The following is a 19,230-nucleotide window of genomic DNA, read 5'->3' as shown; positions in this document are numbered from 1 at the left end:
ACCTTATGTGAAAGAATGTGGAGAGGTTTAGTAGCAGAAATACAATCTTCTGCAGCATGCATATGGTAGTTCAAATTCAGACTTTGATACTCAGAGCTGTGCAGTATTTTTAGCACTACAGACCTTCTCTGAAGCTAAGACTAATTAGTGATTAACAACCTTCCAGCTCTAAATGTGATCTTTGTTTAGTGCATTTAAGCATAGGACTGTATTCAACAATGCAATCAATCTGATACAGCAAATGGAAACCAAAGTCCAACATTTTTTAGAATAAGAATTGAAGGAATAATAAGTCAAGCATTGCTCTTTCTACAGTAATAGTTCTTGCAAGAGGTCCTGTGTTCATTCCATGTGGGAACAGATCTGCAGAAAACATTTAAATGCAGATAGTCAGATGGAAAAAAATATTATTTATGACCAAGGGGATAATGGATGCCGATTTCAATGCAGATTTGTAAAAAAACTGAAGCAGACTAAATCCAACAGCAAATCACTCCTGGAGAAGAAAAGGATTAATTCATGTAAGTGAAATGCAAGCTGTATGTTCAGACAGTCTCTCCTAACTACGAGATCTAGTAAATTTATTAGCTGTTTCCCAAAGAGTTAAAAGCCTCACCATGTGTAGGTTTTTTTAAAATTACTTCAAGAATAAACTGTAAGATAAACTTAAAGATAAACTGGGTCACTATATAAGCTGTTCAGATCAGTTCTTCTCTATCTCCCCAATATTTGAATCTGAATTTGTGGCTACCATAGACAATTTTTGGAGTGTTCAGTGGTAAAATATATTTCTCAGCAGTCAGAGCAGAAGAAACAAATCTTTTCCAGTATTCCATAGACAGGAGTTATTATATTAACAGAATCCACAGAGATTTGTGTATTATTTAGTTTGTATGTGCTCACAGCCAGATGATCCTGTGTCTATAGCCTTTCAAAAAAGAAGGATAGCTATTATTGTTGATGAGATTATGAAGTGGTAGTTCAGTTCAGTTAAAATGAATGAATGCTAACACTTATCTTTATGATGGAAATTGTTATATGCAGGCATTGAGCACTACACTGGCAATGAATGGTATAACACACCACAAAAAATGGAGGGGTAATAGCTCTGTGTTTTAAAGTACAGCTTGCACGTTTGCAACAAAAGAAAGGGCTGAAGAAAATACTCCTACACATGCAAATCTGGGACTGTTGGAGCTTCAGAGCTGCAGTTCCAGCATCTTGTTGGTCAGCCTCAGCCTAGGGATAACCTGACACTGTGAGGAAGCTGATGTATCTTCACATACAAACCTCTTAAATAGTTCCACCATGGAACTGATTAACTTATGTATGTGAAAAAGGAATCCAGAAGCATATGATTCCCTTAACCAGCACTGCAGTGTTCTTCTAGTTTAAAAAAAAGATGTATTCTACTCCTTTACATCTCTAAATATCAAAAGAAATAGTAATAAATGTTTACTCCATTTACACCATTATTTCCTACATCAAGATGACATTAATACAGTATATTTTAAATTGAAAAATAAGGTTATGAAATTAAATACATATCAAGCCAGATACGTGTTTTTGCTTTTCACAAAATTTGCTTGAAACAACTACATGTTGCTAGGAACGTACTCATAACAAACCACCATTTAGAAGCTAGGTTAGCTTTATGAGACAATGGTCACTACTTCTGACCCCTTTGTATCTAAGGAGATGACATGCTGTAAAACTATCTTCACAAAAATTGTACTACAAACATTACTGTTGCAAAATGAAGGAATGTATGATCAAAGGTTATAAAATCTTAACTCAGATCTGAATTTTTCACACTATTTTTTTTTAAAGATTGTGTCTTCATTCTCCCTAGAATCTGAACTGGAAGAATAAAAAGCAATCAACACAGCAAGTATGACACAAAGACGGAGATTTTATCCCTGTCTCTAAGAGAAGACTCACACATTTCTGTATTTCACCTATACCAAATTAGATTGTCTGTTCTATGGTGATGAAGAATGGAGTTAATATGCAGCTGATAGCTCCACATTCTTTCACATCAAGGCTAATTGTTATGCTTTTTTTTCTGTTTGTACATTACTGTCTTGTGCCTTGCAATTGGTTTCAAAATATTTTCTCTAAAATTATTTTCAGGAATTAAAGATCTCCAGAAATGCAGGATGCTGTTGCTAGTACTCTGGTAAAAATAATGTTTATCATGTTTATCCTGCTATTCCTTTTTCTTAATAACCTGCTAAGATGAAATTGATGATACATGAAAATTGTTTTTTTGAAGATATGTTTAGTTGGTATGTGGTCCAATTACACCTGGATATTTTGATGCAGACATTCTTTAATATAATATTCTACCAGGAGAATGTTGTTGTGTTTTAAAGCACCTTGGTGAGAGCATGAACTCTAAGCTCAATAACTGCAAATGACCTTTATGATGCTACAAAGATGTAAATTTGCTTAGAAATTTAAGGCAAAACCAGCATAAAGTACCTACTTATATCTTTATTTTTCATTGATTTAAAAATGTGGCCACCTGATGAGCTGAATTCCAGCACTTCATACTGCATTTGATTAAAACAAAACAAAATGTATCAAAACAAAACAGAAGGGAAACTAGAAGTTTTTTTTTTACCTAGGCATTGGGTTTCAGCACCACTCCAGAGACCATTTGCCAAGCATTCTCTCACATGAGAACCAACTAAGGTGTACCCTGTGTTACAGGTAAATATTGCAGTAGCTCCATACACTGTTAAGGTTCCAATCTTATTTCCATTTGGTGGAGATGGAAGACCACCACAGGAGATAACTAGGAAAAAAAAAAAAAAACAAAAACAGAACAAACTGAATTATGACAATACTTTTAATAATTTCTTAGACTGGAAGACATTACACCACCTCACATTTTCTTAAAAAGTAAATGCAATAGGAATAAATACAGTAATTGTATTCCACATAAATTGCTTAAAATTATGCTTTATTTGGCAACATATGTTATAAATCTGAAAATTCATTAGGATATCTTCACATTTGACAGCAGCCTAAACATAGTTTGCATTTCCAGTTGCAAAACAGAAGAATTACCTGAATGTCCAGGAAGGCTGCAGTTATGTTGCATGTATACATACCCTAGGCTACTCATTTAATATGCTTTCCCTGGCTATTTTAAGTGTTATGTCTGTTTAAAGATTTTTTTTTTTTTTTTAACAAGTAGTACTCTGAATTGTTAAGACCTGTATTTTTTCTCATTCCCCATTACTTTTCATAATCCTACAACATGGTTGTCTACTTACTTAAAAATAGAAATCTCCTATTTTTTTCTTAAGGCTAGACTTTACCCATTATCGTAGAAAACTTCTATAGCATCTGCTGCAAACCATAGCTATTACAGGCATCACATGACTATTTTTTAAGAATATATCAAACTGTAATTTAATTAAAACTGTTCTATAATGTATTTTGTTTCTAGAAAAATACACCAGTAATATTGTAATTTAAGATGCAGAACAATGCCTCTAAGAGCTTCACATTTATTTTGTTATATATTAGCATAACTCATGAGTTTACTTTCAAAACCATGTTAATGACAACTAAACTTCTTATCTGAAACTTGAAGGCCACACTCTTCAATATTTTAAAAGGTTCATTATAGAAGAGCAACAAGGAACTCGGTAGAAAATGCATAAAATCAAGTAAAGTCTACTGTGCAGTTAACTCAGCCATAATCAGAATACATGTGATCAAAGTTTCCTGTGTACATAAGGCTTCCAGAGCTGGATAAGACTCCTTTTAACTACAATCAAGTCACATTAATGTAATGTGTTGAATAGCCTAACACTGTACATTCTAATGCTAATACTCAACATTAGTTACACTTATTGATATATTAAAAAAATAAAATTATTTTCCTAAAATACACAGAATAATGAGTTACCCACAACTTGTTAGGTAGCTGTTCATCATATTCTTATACAAAAGCAATACATTTACTAGTTAGATCTCTCTTAATCCAGAACCTTCTTCCTTTGTTGTCCTGTAGTTCCTTTAGAGATACTATTCAGAAGTAGAGATTGATAAATATGATCTAAATGCCTTATCATCATGCTTCAATTAGTTTTCATGTGACTTCAGAAATATGAACAGCTAGAATCTACATTTATATAACCTATACTTAGCACATAAATGACAGACAGAAAGTAAACAGTAGACTCTTCAAAATACCGTACAGCTTATTTTGGATCTTAATGACCTGTATCCAATGGAAGTATTACTGAACATCTCTTGGGAGATGAAGTTTGCCATAATTAAATCCTAATCAGACCTCTTTTAAAAGGCAAAATAATGTACCTGTCTTTATTTATAAGCTAATGTATCTTCAATCAGCAACTCCTTGGTTATCCGTTTCTACTTAATATTCTGTTTTTGGTTAACTGCATCTCATATGGGTCACCCCATTTTCTACTTAAATAAAAATTCTGTAATTGTGGAGGTTGATCAAGAACTAGCTTTTCAAACACTTCTCAGGATCTGAAAAGTAGTTGCATATTAGGCAGCAAACACAAAAAATAGGTCTTTTTAGTGTATGTGCACAAAAGGAAAAGGATACAAGTGCAGCTAATAGAATAAAAACTCATTCGTTTTGAAGAAGAAAATTGATATGGCTATTACTGGTTTGTATGAGATACTGAAGAGTCACCTTATTTTTACAACTGAATATTTTCAAAAGGAAATTTTTCCAAAACAAAACTAATAAAATTAAACAGAACCAACATAAGGCCAAAACCCATCATCATTCAAATGAGATCAAATACACTGCTTTCATGTATGTATCATATTGATTGTTACAGGTAGTTCTCCCAGCCTTGTTTTAAAAACATCTCAAATAATTTTTTATTTTCTAGAAAATAAATATTGGTTGTTTGTTTGGTTTTTTTATTATTATTTTTAATTTTTACTTTTATTTAGTTAAGTGGTGCACATCCTTTGTTCTCTTTGCTTTGTTCTTCTTTGCCACACTAGCATCATTCTCTAATGCTACCTTTGGAAATTCCATGCCTTAGGTTTGTAGCCACACTCTTTCTGGTACTGGTGAGACACTGTTTCAGTTTATACTTGAATCACCCTTGAGAGTGATTCAGTACCATCTAAAATGACTTTGGGGATTCTCTGTAGCCTCCAGCTGCTTTTGAAGAAGTCTGAGAATCTCTCTCTAGTTCTCCTTGGTAAGTACCAGCTTAGATACTGTAATTTGTCTCATATGGCATTAGGAGCTTGTACTTAGGCAAATTAATTTTGTCTTCTGTTTGTCACAATATGTACATCATACTGAAGGTTTTGCTCAACCATTTATTGGGAACATGAGAAAGCTTTCTGATGTTCATGTTCATTCTCTTATCACTATCACAGAATCATGTGAGAAACTTTTGCTACTATTTATTAAAAGATAGTACTGACATGTCTGCAGACATAACAGTTTGACACAGCAGGATGATTCTGTTCCCTTTGTTTGAAAAAATACCAAAAGGTTTAACTTAATAAGCTGTTCACCTGATCCCAAAAATTCTTTCCTACCATAAAAATTCTCTTATTGATTTGGCTTGTTTCGGAATAGACAGTCTCAAATATCTTCTAACATTAGAAACTTACCTGAATTTAAAAAAAAACCACAAAAACAAAACAAAAAAACACTCTCTGAAAGGCAAATAAAGCATTTCTTCAGGATTACATACTAAATTTGCATATGTCACTGAAATGACATAATGCTCTGCAAAACTGAATGCCTGAATTTTTGTCTAGTTCTGATTAGTATGTTAGACCTGTCAGCTGGCCATTTTCCTGCAGATGCTGAGATCTTCTGTGTTGTCCTGGCATTGAAAGAGAGCCTATGAATACTACTATAACATATGAAAAGTTTCTGGTTTAAGAGTAGCAGAACTAGATGATGTGCCAAACAACCTCTCCAACCAAAGCAAGTAACACACTGGAAAAATTAGAAATTCAGTACTGGGAAGATTTGTTAAGACTCTGATAATGAAACCACTGACAACTGTATTACCCCACTGAGAATGTCAAGGCTTTCTAAATCTTTAAGTATCCAAAATCAGGGCTGATGTAATTTTTTATAGTTTCTTATGAAGACCTGAAAGCTAATACATACATTTCTCCAACATTATAGCTTTCGTGCTTCATCCAAGAGGTCAAAGCAATATGATCTTTTAAATCTAATTATAATTTGGAATCTGTTAAAGTAGCATTATGTAGTATTCTCTGAAGACTTATGCACTATCTACATGAATGAATCCATAGTCAGACATAAATCATCATTCAAATTTATCTTCCAATGCAACTTCATTGACTTGTTTGAGATCTACCATCCAGCACACAAAGACTTTGAATCAATTAATTTCAACAAGTTAATGAACATTTTATATTTGCTTACTTATAGATTGATAGCAAAACACTTTAAAAAAACCAAACCCTTTATTTATAAAATACATGCATTAAAAAAAACCAGGATATTCTTTAAACAAGTATTTTCCTTACCCTTACAACTTGGCCTTTCGTTGCCTACACTCCAGGTTCCATTAGTCCTGCACTGTATGAGTCTTTGACCTAATAAATAATATCCAGGACTGCAGCTGAGCATGACTTGAGCTCCATACTCATTCAGTGACCCAGAAATCAGTCTCCAGACAACATGTTCTGATAGCAGAGTCTCTATGCTGGGGCAAGTTACAGCTGTGAAGAAAGGACACTCAAATATTAGCACTGTACCCCTAAGTTGCTTCATAGAATTAGTCTTGCCTTACTGGCAGAAGTTTTGCAATTGGGCAAACCATTAGCAGTTTTGAAATACAAGTTCCAGCAAAAATAACTAACATTGTACATTGAGTATTACAAATTGAGCAGGAGTTTGTAGTACATTTTCATTTAGTGAGATGCAGTGGCAAAAAGACATGCAGTTATGCTCTTTATTGTGATTTATTTAAAAATTTCAGAGACAAAACACATCACAGACTACAATGTATGTAAAAGGGAAAGCAAACAATGCTGTGTAATTTTTACAAAGGCTCAAGTAATGCTTTATTTTTCCACCCATGATATTCACTTGAGAAAAGGTTCAATAAGTTCTTAAACCAGGTTGTCACAAAAGCTGATAACACACATTCAAATGATAATTACTATAAAATGGTATACTGTGGCTATTTAGGAAAACCATTACCTTCCATTTTAGAATACTTAACATAAAAAAAGAAAGATAATATTTCAACATTTTAAGTAATTTCAGTTCTATTGCTTTTAGTATTTCAGATAGAGAGGTTAATTACTGTCAGTAGATAAAAAGTGTAGTTTATGTTTTTAATAAGGCTTAATATAGCTACCAACAATGTAAATAATTTAAAAATATTTTTCTGTTTCAAATTGATGCTCTGCAATTCAAGATCAAGTACACACGGTATTTAAAATATTTGCTATATTGACATGAATTCTATCCTAATGTGTCTGTGTCTGTAAAGATTAGGCTAGTTTTTAAAAATATTTATGATTACTTTATTTTAAAATAGCTATATTTGGTATCTTATATAATGTTGTTCAGAATTTCCCTAATACAGAAAAAGTCTGAATGCATTGTTGACTGTTTATATCCCAAAGAATACTTCAGGAAAAAACCCCAACATATAACAGAAATTTAGTTCCTTTTCTTTTGTTTTTCTTATATGTTGCCAAAAATAAATTATGCAATTATTTGGTATACTTAGGAATCATTACCTCAAATCTTTTGTACAGTATACTCAAGTCACCGCACTATTTAGCGTATGAAAAAAGCATTAGGAAGAAGTATATAAAACTCCAAAACTATACTGAAGAAATAAAGAGCTATAATAAATCTACACCATTCTACCAGAGAAAGGATTCATAAAGCTGACAAAAAAAATAATTACACATTCTGTAGACTTTACACTGTCTGAGAGTTATAAAGTGATTTTATCATAAGTATGAATGTGTGATGAAAGTGACTAGTTCAGGCAATGACTGAAATACAGGGGAAGGGATAGAAGAAAAATTTCTGTAAAAATTTAGATTTCCACCACTTTTCAGAATACTTTTGATAATAATAGAATTATTTATCTGCCTTTTCCAACAGTTATCGCACAATGGTAAATTCTAGCATCTAAGAAACACAGAGCTGTCACCATAGCCCATCTCTGAATATGTGTAAGAATTTATGAAGGGGAAATAATCTGAAGAACTTCCAAATGAGGGATTATAATTTTACATTGAGTTGAAATTTTAGAGTATCTTCTTAGATTTTTTTCAGCATATTTCAGGAAGGATTGCCAGCATGGAATCACTTTGAAATGTAATATTTCTTCACTTTGGCATTTATATTAATATTCTATCTACTTATGACCTATTCAGCTATTTCAGAATATGTAAATAAGCCATGTAGATGTTTCCTTTCCATACTGAGGTTACTATGTAAATAATTCTTTCTTTAGCTATAAATATACTTCGAATTTTGTTGCAAGCACACTTTACAAATCACTATCAGATTCTGGTACGTGATTTATAATTTCTAATAGGAGATCTTACTGAGTACAGAATATACTTCTAGACTTTGTTGATGTGATAAACTAAAACTATTACTTGAAAGAAATTAATTTTACAGGGACTGATTTGAATTTATTATTTTCCTCATCCTTTAAGAAACAAACAAGCAAAAAATACTAATAACAGAGGCTTGATTTTGTGCACGCTGTTTATGGATGATTGCATAGATTTGCCTCTCACAGTCTCTTTCTTATGAATTATGGGGTGGGCACTATTTAAATTGTCATATAAGGAGATGAAACTCTTCAAGGGATGATCTCAGCTGCTTGCAGATGTGAAGGTCTTCTCTCTTTTCTCTAGGTATTGTTTTACAGAAATGTATGAATAATACTGCTTAACATAAAGTATAGGTGAGACATCATAATTATTATTAGAAATTATTATTAAGATTACCCATTTTAACAACATTATAATCTCCATATACTGATAATTGTGAATTTGTAATAAGATAAAAAAGAAGAAAAACTGAGTTCTTCTATAGGCCCAGGTATTTTTGCTACTCAAGACATAAGCAAAATATTCACTAAGCAAAATGTTCACTGTACAAACTATGGTGATGACAACAAAAAACCAAACCAACCTACCAAGATCTCTGCAGCTACAACAACTAAAATTTAACACAAATTTGTACAATAATGTTCTCAACCTTTTAGTTCTTCATAATGATTAATTCTTTGTAACTTCTTTATTCCCTTAACTTGCTCTCTGGTCAACAAAAACATTTTGTTATTAATTTCCCTAGACTCTCAGTAACAAAAGACTGACTCCATTTTTACTGAGTTGTTCTGTCTACAATCCTTTGCTTGTCTTTGCTTATTGCTATGCAAGCAAAAGAAAGCACATCAGTACATCTCATGCTATTCCTGGAATATCTTGAATACTGTTACTGTAAATATAGTTGTTGTTTCAAGAAACAAACAAACAAACAAAACTAGTACAATGCATATGATGAGAAAATCTCAGATATAGAACCTTGTTCTTATTATATGCATACGATACATGGTTGTCGTTCTTCAGCAGGTAGTTAACAATCACAAAAAAAGGGAAAGAGCATTTTTGTCTTACTGTATTGTGAACTCACAATGCAATAATTAGAACTATTTTGTTCAAATATACCTCTTTGACTAAATTTACTATTAGCTTAAAAAGAGCAAGATTAAGGTCAAATCCCATTACGCTTCAGGAACTAGCGTGGTTTAAATTCCTAGCTATTAGTAAAATCAGAAGACAGTAGGAAACCAAATAATCCCATACATCACAGAATATAAGAACAAAGACCTAAGAACAAAATAGGATCACTTGAGCAAGTTGATAGTACTTGAACTTGAGCAAGTTCATACCAGCAGAAAAAACAAACAAACAAAAACAGAACAAAAAACTTAAATGTTTCTTGTTTTCAACATATTTAAGCCGGAAATGCTTTGAAACCTCGAAACAGATAAACAAAAGAAACATACGATATTCAATATCAGTGTTAATTTAGTCAGTTACATCAAGTTAATCTGTAATAAGACTGGACTAATCTAAAATGCCTAAAGTAATTCACTCTTTTACTACAGTTCATTGTGTAAGTACTAACCTTTAGTAAGTACTAACCTTTAAAAAGTACTCCATGATACATACCAAATCTTAAATTACTGCAAAAATTACTTATTGACTTCAGGATTCATTAAATAAAATGTTAGGAGAATCATTGGGTATGATGTTCTGAATGTCCTAGCTAATACAAACTCCAGCAATTGCACAGTATCTGTGATGAGCTGGAGGTGAATCTTTGCCTGTTTATGCTGACAAATCCCTTTTTGCATTTATAATACAACTGATGCTCTACACCAGAACTACATAATCAACGTCTGAACAATCGCTGTTATAGCTTAGCATACCATAGCTTCTAAAAATACCTAGATTAAAATCTACAATTTGCAGATTATGCAAAGGTAACATTCGCTGTTCTTCAAAATGCTTGGTATTAGATAAACTAGCATAAACCAATGGCCCAATTTAAATCTTTGAATTAGTATATTAGACGAGCAATGGCAAACAGCAATGAAGTTATGCAGTTACAGGGAACATGCCATGGAATTAAATTGTTAGAATAATTAATTAACCACAAACTCAATTTCCTAGGTTATGCATCCACTTACTTCAATGAAAAGGAAAGCAAGAAAGAACAGAGGCTAATAAGTTATCCTATTTCAGCAGTATTTTTGTTAATACACATATAGTGCTCCAGATCTCAGCACCAATACACAATGAATACAACCTAAATGGATACATTTTACATGTTTTTGTGTAGTAATACAATATAATATTGTGTACATTCATACTAATGGTTTATAAATTACAGTATTTAGCTTGAGAGAAAAAAATCTAACATAGTGATGTAAAAACAAAAGAAGTGTCTCAGATGAATGGACTGACTCTCACGAACACCTTTAGATGACTCTCTACAAAATAGTTACGGATACTATTCCAAGCATGAATCTCTCAGTAAATAACTTAGCTATCCAGGTGAGGCTCCAGATTGAATTTCAGGAACAATACATCTAAATTTTGCACTGACAATCAAGTCCTTTTCTGTTTCCATCTTTCAGTCTCTGCTTTGGAAGACCTCACTTGATATATATTCTGAAAAAAGTGAAGCACTAAGTAATAAGAATAATTTTCACTAACAATTTAAAACCACAACATAATAATTATGCTATAATTATGCAATTTTATACAATAATAGCATGATATTCCATCACCCAAAGGAAAAGGTAGGAAATTTTATTTGTGTTTTTTTCCCTTTTTAACTTGTCACTGCAAGAATAAGCATCTGTATTTCCATCACAGCAGATAAAAATTCAAACCATATCTGATGAAACAGAATGGTAAAAGAATTCCCAAAAGTTTGTTCTCTTTAAAAAAAAAAAAATAATCGTAGAAAGATGGAAACTTACAACTTTTCACGAGTGCTTTACAGTTGTGTATAAGTGCTAATGATAGGTAAAACAGTGCTTCTCAGCTATCTACAGTTACAACTTAAAACCTTAAATTTCTAATTATGCCCACACAGTCTTTCCTTTCTGAGTATCATCCAAATGACATTTGTTGGGGTACAAGTTATTAGGGACAGCTTATGTGGCCTGTAGTAAAGAATCACATGAGCACCAGCACTCATCTATATTTTGAGACCAAAGTGGTTTGATTTACTCAGGTTTCTTGGACATATATACATTTTCTGAATGGGATGTTTTTTTGAAAATGTTCATCACATTTACTTATTTGACCAACAGTAGAGTACTCATTTACAGGTTTTGTAGAAAGTTTTTGCAGACTTTACACTGTATCTTGTATTCTTATGTAAATTTACTACAATATGATCACTCTCTAAAGAGACTATTGGCCTGATATAAAGTATTGCCTGAAAAAGGCTTTGAAATACCAATACAGCTAGACATCTCCAGTTCCCCTCATCATGTGCTAGAGATCATTATGTAGAATAACTGAAGCAAGTCACTTATTTGTCATTCAGGTAATTTTTATTAACAGATATCTGTTGATTAGTATTTCATGTAATTAAATGTAATAGCCTAATATCTGGGATCCAGCTATGACTTGCTGTATGACCAGCACGAATCATATTTCTCACAATTCAAATGTGATGTAAATACTTACCATGAAAACAAAAGTAGTTTCAAACATCTGCCTGAGGTATTATATTAAAGAGATACTTTGCAAAATAAACTGCACAGATTTCAAGCTTCTTTTTAATAGACCTGGGGATAAAATGAACTCATTTATTTACCATTTACCTTTCTGTGCTATGTTTGCTGTTCATCAGGTTTGAGATGTTTCTATCTCTGGAGACTAAATACATTTATCCTTATAGTAGCAAAACTACAAAAACAGGTTGTTATGCAGATTGCCTAAGGTTTGTAATAATTCTTGGGTAGAGCACACCTGCCTCTGAATAGCAAGTAATTTTGAAAATATTTACTTCAATGTTGCCATGTATTTTAATTTCGTACTTCTTATTTTAGAAGTAATGGGATGCTTTTTCAAACTCAAGAGATTTTTAGAAAAGGAAAAAAAGAAATGTTATATAAATTTCATTAGGCTATTACAAATATTAAGCAAAGCTTTCCAATATTGAAAGTTGTGCTAATTGTTAATAACTAAGGTTTGTTTTACAGGGTAGTTATTGTCTGGTTACAATTTATTATTTCAATAATACAAGTTTTTTTGTTGTTTTTTGTTGCACTGCAGATATTGTCTTATAAATTCAGCATTTCTAATCTCCAGATAGTTTAACTGGCCTCTTCTCACAAAAAAAACCAAAACAAACCTATTGATGTTTCTGCTAATTAATCATTTCAGTTATGTTCTTTGTACCTTGTCATTTTTTTCTGAGCACAACTACTGATCCTCATCCCCGAGCACTGCTCAGGGTAGGAAGAAGAGTCAAGAGTAAATAAGTGAAGTTGACCCTGGAAATAGGATAGTGTTGTTTCAGTTTAGTTTATTTTTCCTGAAACACATTTGACCCTATTTTAATTGGCAACACATTACTGTCAAAGGACCTGCCTTTGGGAAAGTGAATTTAATCTCTCTGGTTTTGTCTTGACACACCTCATCCTACTTTATCACCCTATTTTTCCCTGTCTGTTTGAAGAGGGGGAGTACAGGAACAGCCAAGTGAGCATAAGAAAAATAAAATAGTTGACCACTACAGATACAAAATTAATTATTGCTTTGATTCAGTACAAAGACGGCAACTGGTAGTCCAATGCAAATAAGAGGCTATGTCACATGGGAGGGGAGTCTGTATTACATTGGCTAGTTCTGACAATAGGCAAAAAAAGAAAGGACTCTTATCCAGCTTAATTATCTGCACTAGTAGTATTTTAAAAAATAGTTTTTGCTTCTATGACTCCAGAAACTATATTAAAATAAATTCTAGTTGATGGTTGCAGCTTTATACTATGAAAATGGAGAAGAGTACATTATTCATAATAAGAAAATATACACTAAACCGAATTATTTTAATTCAGAAGATACACAAGAGGTTTTTAAATTAAACAAATACATAAGCCTCTCCTGCTTTACTAAATTCTTAATTATGATTATATTCCTGAACGGCCAGTTCAAGGGATATGGATATATAAAACTTAAACATCACCAGTGAAGATTTCCCCAAGAAAGTTCAAGGGAAATATGCTTGAGAAATATATGCTCACTTACATTTGCAAACAGGTGGTCTCCCTTTGTTGCTCCATAATCCATCTTCTTGACATACTGCTGTTTTTTGTTGAGTAGATTCTAGCTTGAAGCCCTCATTACATTCATATATCAATCTGCTGCCCAAAGTGAATTCATTACCTATAACTGAACCATTCCCAGGGGATTCAGGAATACCACAAGATACAGCTGAAAAGACAGAAAAAAAAACATTAAAAAATTGGTGTTTTCTCATATATTAAAAAAAAATAAAATTCCACTACTGAAATAAGAAACACGTTAGCAATTTTGACATATCCCATCCATAATAACTGAAATTAATTTTCCATTATTTTTACAACATTCCAATAAATGCAACAAAATTTAAAACATTGATATACACTTTAAAGTGTATCTAATAAAGACAAATATTTTATAAATTATTATTTTCTTTAATATAGTCACTGGGGTGCATAAGGAAGAGTATGGCCAGTATGTCGAGAGAGGTCATTCTCCCTCTCTGCTCTGCCCCGGTGATATACTGTTTCCAGTTCTGGGCTCCCCAGTTCAAGAGAGACAGGGAACTACTAGAGAGAGTCCAGCAGACAGTAACAAAGATGACTGGGGTCTGGAACATCTCCCTCATGGGGAAAGGCTGAGAGAGCTGGGACTCTAGCCTGGAGAAGAGAAGGCTGAGGGGACACCTTGTTAATGCCTCTAAGTATCTAAAGGGTGGGTGCAGGGAGGATGGAGTCAGACTCTTTTCAGTAGTTTCCAGTGACAGGACAAGGGGCAATGGGCACAAGCTGGAAGTTCTATTTAAATATGAGGAAAAACTTATTTATGGTGAGGGTGACAGAGCACTGGAACAGGCTGCCCAGGAAGGATGTGTAATCGCCTTCTCTGGAGATATTCAAGACCTGCCTGGCTGCAGTTCTGAGTAATGTGCTCCAGGCAACCCTGCTTTAGCAGGGGAATTGGACTAGATAATCCCTAGAGGTCCCTTCCAACTCCAGCAATTCTGTGACCCTGTATAATTACAAAAATACCTATTTCAGTCTCTTTTAGGGAGTATCTCCAAGGTAGGATTGCCTTCTGCCATCTGATTTCTTGGCTCCATTTTGATAGTAAAAAGAAGAAAGGCAACTCTTCAGTACCCTTTTTAAATTTTTCATGCTATGCATTAATTTAAAATAGTTATTTATGCACAGATACTAATTCTAGGTGCTTGGATGAGTCAGTAATGCTGGTAAAGATTTTATATTTGTCCCATAAGGCTTCTGAAGGGAAAACCACAGTATTTTTTTCTCTGAAAGGATATTACCTTCTGCCAAATGGGCAGAACCCATCACCTCATGACAATGCATCTATTTAAAAAGTCAATATAAACCAATGTATGTGTGTACAGAATCACTATCGGCTTTGAGTTTGGCATTCCGTTTTTCGGTCTTCAGTAAATACACTAAATAAAACACAGCTTTGAAGCTTAAATTTCTAAATATTCACCAATAAAGAGCAGAATTTTGTAAATAAAAATGTATTTTCCATATATACAGTCAATTTTAAGAAGCAATTCAACATTTTAACAGTTAAAAAGTAATCTGGGCATTTGTTCCTTTCCCCTTGGCACTGATAAGCTTGTTATTTTAATAAAGTCAACATATTTCAAAAGGTGAAATGACAGCCTTTGAAAATTGTTAAAACGAGATGAAAATTAGTATTTTTAAAAATTGTTTATTATCATTTACCCAATTACATGTAAATGCTTAATTTCACAACACATTGTCATGGTACCATAAACACAAGTCTCAAATTTGTTTTCAGTATTCCCAAGGTTTCACATTTAATGCATTTAAATTAAATACAACACAGAACTTTGCATATGATTATGATGAGGAGAGGTAAGCATTATAGAATCATGAACAGTTAGTTCATCTCAGTTGTTTGGTCCCATCTGGAACCTGTCAAATTGCTTATAAAAGTAGAACTGGAGGAATGTTCCAAAATACACTGCTGCCTTTGTAACACAACTTCTTTGCATTTTTTTACACCCTAACCAGTGCTGGCTTTTGTCTTCTCAGAGTATTTCTCCATCAGTGGGTAAGGGCTGAGCCTCCTGCCACTTGAGAGAGTAGTAGTAGGACAGCGAAAGGACAGAAAGGTGGTAAGGAAGGGGTTCGTCACTCATCACACTCATCATTCTTAATGCACTTATAGCTTTTAACAGTGCTAAAGAAAGTGAAGGAGAAGGATAAAAGCATGTTCTGCCGCTTCCAGGAGCAGGTCTTTGTATTAGCAGTATTTGTCCACAAGGTGACCACAGCAGAAGTGATAGCTTTTCAGGGCTCCAGTGTACTCAACATAGGCACCAGACCTGCATCTGTTTCAATGCTCTATCTACTCCCCTAAAAATACATTTAATCTCTTACCCACTAGTAAAACCAACTCTGACCCTCTGTCATGTAAGCAGAATTTGATATTTGCAAAATGTTTGTTTGCATGCTGAATTGACAGAGACTTAAACTCTCACTCTGTTTTACTACATCATAAAAATGCCTGTGCATTCTTCGTTTCTAGTCACACCCACTGAAATGCTGCAGTGTCTTCAGAGCCCTGCACTGTGTCCCTCCTTGTCCTAACAAGCCTCTCAGTTCTCTTCTGCCTCATGGCAATGCATCTGAATGCTTGGTGTAGAATGCAATTGGTTTAAGATTTAATTTCTTGTCAACTTTTTTTTCAGGATGCCTTTCTGATTTCAAAATAACAATTTCTGTGTTAAGTGTGCATACATTTCACTGTATAAAACCAAAACTCAGAATTATCAGTCTATCTACTCATCCATGTATGTGTTCATCTGCACATGTAGGTGAACCTTATTTTGGTTCCCTCAAGTAATTAAAACATTAGTTATATTCAAATAATTTAGTAGGTTCTATAGAGCCAGAGGAGTTGACTGCATCATTTGAAAATAAACAAAAACCCAGGTCTCTAAAGTTCATGTTAGCAGCAAAAATGACATTTAGCATTTGCTCCTCACCTCTAGCAACAACCTTTCTAGAAACTACCAAAAAGTTCAACGCTGGGCAGCTCTGAGCAAGTTGGTTTAAAGAAAGAAAGATACAAAATGCCCAGGTGGATCTATGAGTTCTGCCATGCCTGTTATAATGTCCAGTATACCAAAGCACATCAAAACCTATGCTCTCATGTCACACTTCAGCACTTTCATTCTTTGTGTTGTACCTCTGTCTTCTACTGTCTCCCTTCTTATCCTCAGCTGCTGCTGAATTTTGTACTGCTATGTTGTGAGGTTATTCTCACTGCTGTTTTAACTAGTCATACAATTAATTCTGCCATTCTGGCACTCTTCCTGTTACAGTCTGTCTGTTTATTTGTTGTTTGATTAACCCCCAGAAACTGAGATTGGAAAGAAACATTCCTGCTGCTACTAATTTCTTGAGGCTGCTAATGTTTCTTAGAATAGTGTCCAAAGAAAACATATTAGCATAGCCAGTTTCACTAAATAGCAAGTAGTCTGAAGTTATCTGAAGTAAACTGACTGAAATGATGTATTGTCTCTGAGCAATGGAAACAACATCACTATTGTCCCACATCCAAGTATTCCAAAGCTTCCAGCTCCCCATATAATTGTAAAATGATAAAGAATGGTGACAGGAAATCTTCTGACCTGAGGAATTATCAGTGTGCTTCTTAGGTCAATGATTAGTAGAAACTACCAGGTTCCAGCTGGGAGATGTACATATAGAGTGTGAAAAATACAAATCTCAGCCTTAATTGTCTCTATTACCTTGCACAGCAGAAAAATACGCTTCTTCTAGAGAAGCATATTGGAAAAGCCTTTTACTGCCTAGAAACTGAGATGAAGTTTTAGTTGCTCTTTCATGTTCAACATGTGTTATTGGAATCTATTTCTTATCAAAACCAGTAAATTTAAAGTCTATGTCAATCCTTTAAAATATCTGTACACCTATACATCTTTAAGATACTTATGTAGTATTCACATTAAAAGTATGCACATTCACTGCATACAGAAAAGAAACTGGATACTGCATTACAGTCAGACATGGAATTTATTTCCATACATCAGAAAATCCCCAAATTCAACGCACAAGCTTTTATCATTTAGTGCCCTGCTTCCGGCATTGAACATAGTGCTGAGAAAAGTATGTAAATAACGTAAGTGTAAAGGTAACAATAAAGAAGTGTCTAAAAGTGGGATTCATAACCAAAAAAAAATGTTCAGTGGCTTATGTCATTCCAAGTTCTTTAGTGCAAACAGTTTCTGAGCTTTCGGTTCCTATGCCAGCAACAGAAACTGCAGCTAAAATGCATTTCAAGTAAGTCCAAAAAGCAGCACTTGTCCCTAAATTTACCGCATGGCCAGCTCACAGACTGATTCTCCCGATTTGGTGACCTTCAGGAAGATCAAATAACATCATATGCCATAACACTTTACGACATATGGGATTAGAAATAGTCTGGAAGAACAGAAACACTGAACCTGCTTGTGACACACTGGCAGCCTGAGCTTCTCCTATGATTGGTAAGAGTGTAGCCACATGGCCCATCTAGGCACAAAAATTCCCATCCTGAAGAAATATTTAGTGACGAAATCACTCTGTATAAAATATGTCAAATGTACTCCTTCAAGCACAATCTACTAGCCAGATTTCTGCAGCTCTCTCTTTCCTTTCCTTTCCTTTCCTTTCCTTTCCTTTCCTTTCCTTTCCTTTCCTTTCCTTTCCTTTCCTTTCCTTTCCTTTCCTTTCCTTTCCTTTCCTTTCCTTTCCTTTCCTTTCCTTTCCTTTCCTTTCCTTTCCTTTCCTTTCCTTTCCTTTCCTTTCCTTTCCTTTCCTTTCCTTTCCTTCTTTTCTATGGCACAAAAATAAACTTCCATCTTATGTTGGTTTTGTAAATCTGTGAATCATCCCGGATGGAAATTCAAGCAACAATACTTATCTTGAAGGAGACATGAAGCACTGTTGTTAATGTCTTAAATAATCAGGAAGAACTAAACACAGGTTTTGATCAAAGAAGTTCCAACAAGTCTTAAATATAAATGTTACTACCATTTCTTCCTATAAACAAAGCAGACTAGAAGCAGACACAGATGAAAACATGTTAGAATAGGCCATATATATGTGAAAAGGTTTGTTTTTTTTAACTAAAACCAACCACGTTTAACTGCTGTGCACTACTTTATGTAGAGTATTCTCTGTAGCTTGTGTGTGGCTTTTGATAGAGAGAAAATTGTAAAGCATTTGACAAACAGTAACTACTCTTAACAGAAGTCCAGAACAAGCTGAAGTAAACCATGGATAACTCCAGGATATACACAAAAAAAGCAGAAGTTACAAATTGTGTCTCTGATGCACTGATTATAAAGTGATTTTCTAAAATAATCAA

At 33.7% G+C, this 19,230-nt stretch overlaps 1 protein-coding gene across 1 annotated transcript in view; it reads right to left on the bottom strand.

Annotated features, from left to right (window-relative positions):
* The window catches only part of CSMD1 (CUB and Sushi multiple domains 1), a 1,033,138-nt gene that overhangs the window by 58,128 nt on the left and 955,780 nt on the right, over window positions 1-19,230 (bottom strand). Inside the window, exons 50-52 of the mRNA XM_051614951.1 lie at window positions 13,831-14,016; window positions 6,535-6,729; window positions 2,627-2,800 (exon numbers count right to left, since the gene is read on the bottom strand). Coding sequence (XP_051470911.1) covers window positions 2,627-2,800; window positions 6,535-6,729; window positions 13,831-14,016 — 555 coding nt within the window. The remainder of the gene's footprint in view (window positions 1-2,626; window positions 2,801-6,534; window positions 6,730-13,830; window positions 14,017-19,230) is intronic.

The sequence above is a fragment of the Apus apus genome, chromosome 3 (assembly GCF_020740795.1).
Source record: "Apus apus isolate bApuApu2 chromosome 3, bApuApu2.pri.cur, whole genome shotgun sequence".
In the NCBI taxonomy this organism is placed as follows: Eukaryota; Metazoa; Chordata; class Aves; order Apodiformes; family Apodidae; genus Apus; species Apus apus.
Note: the sequence above shows the minus strand (reverse complement) of the source record. Positions and strands in the feature narration are given on the sequence as shown.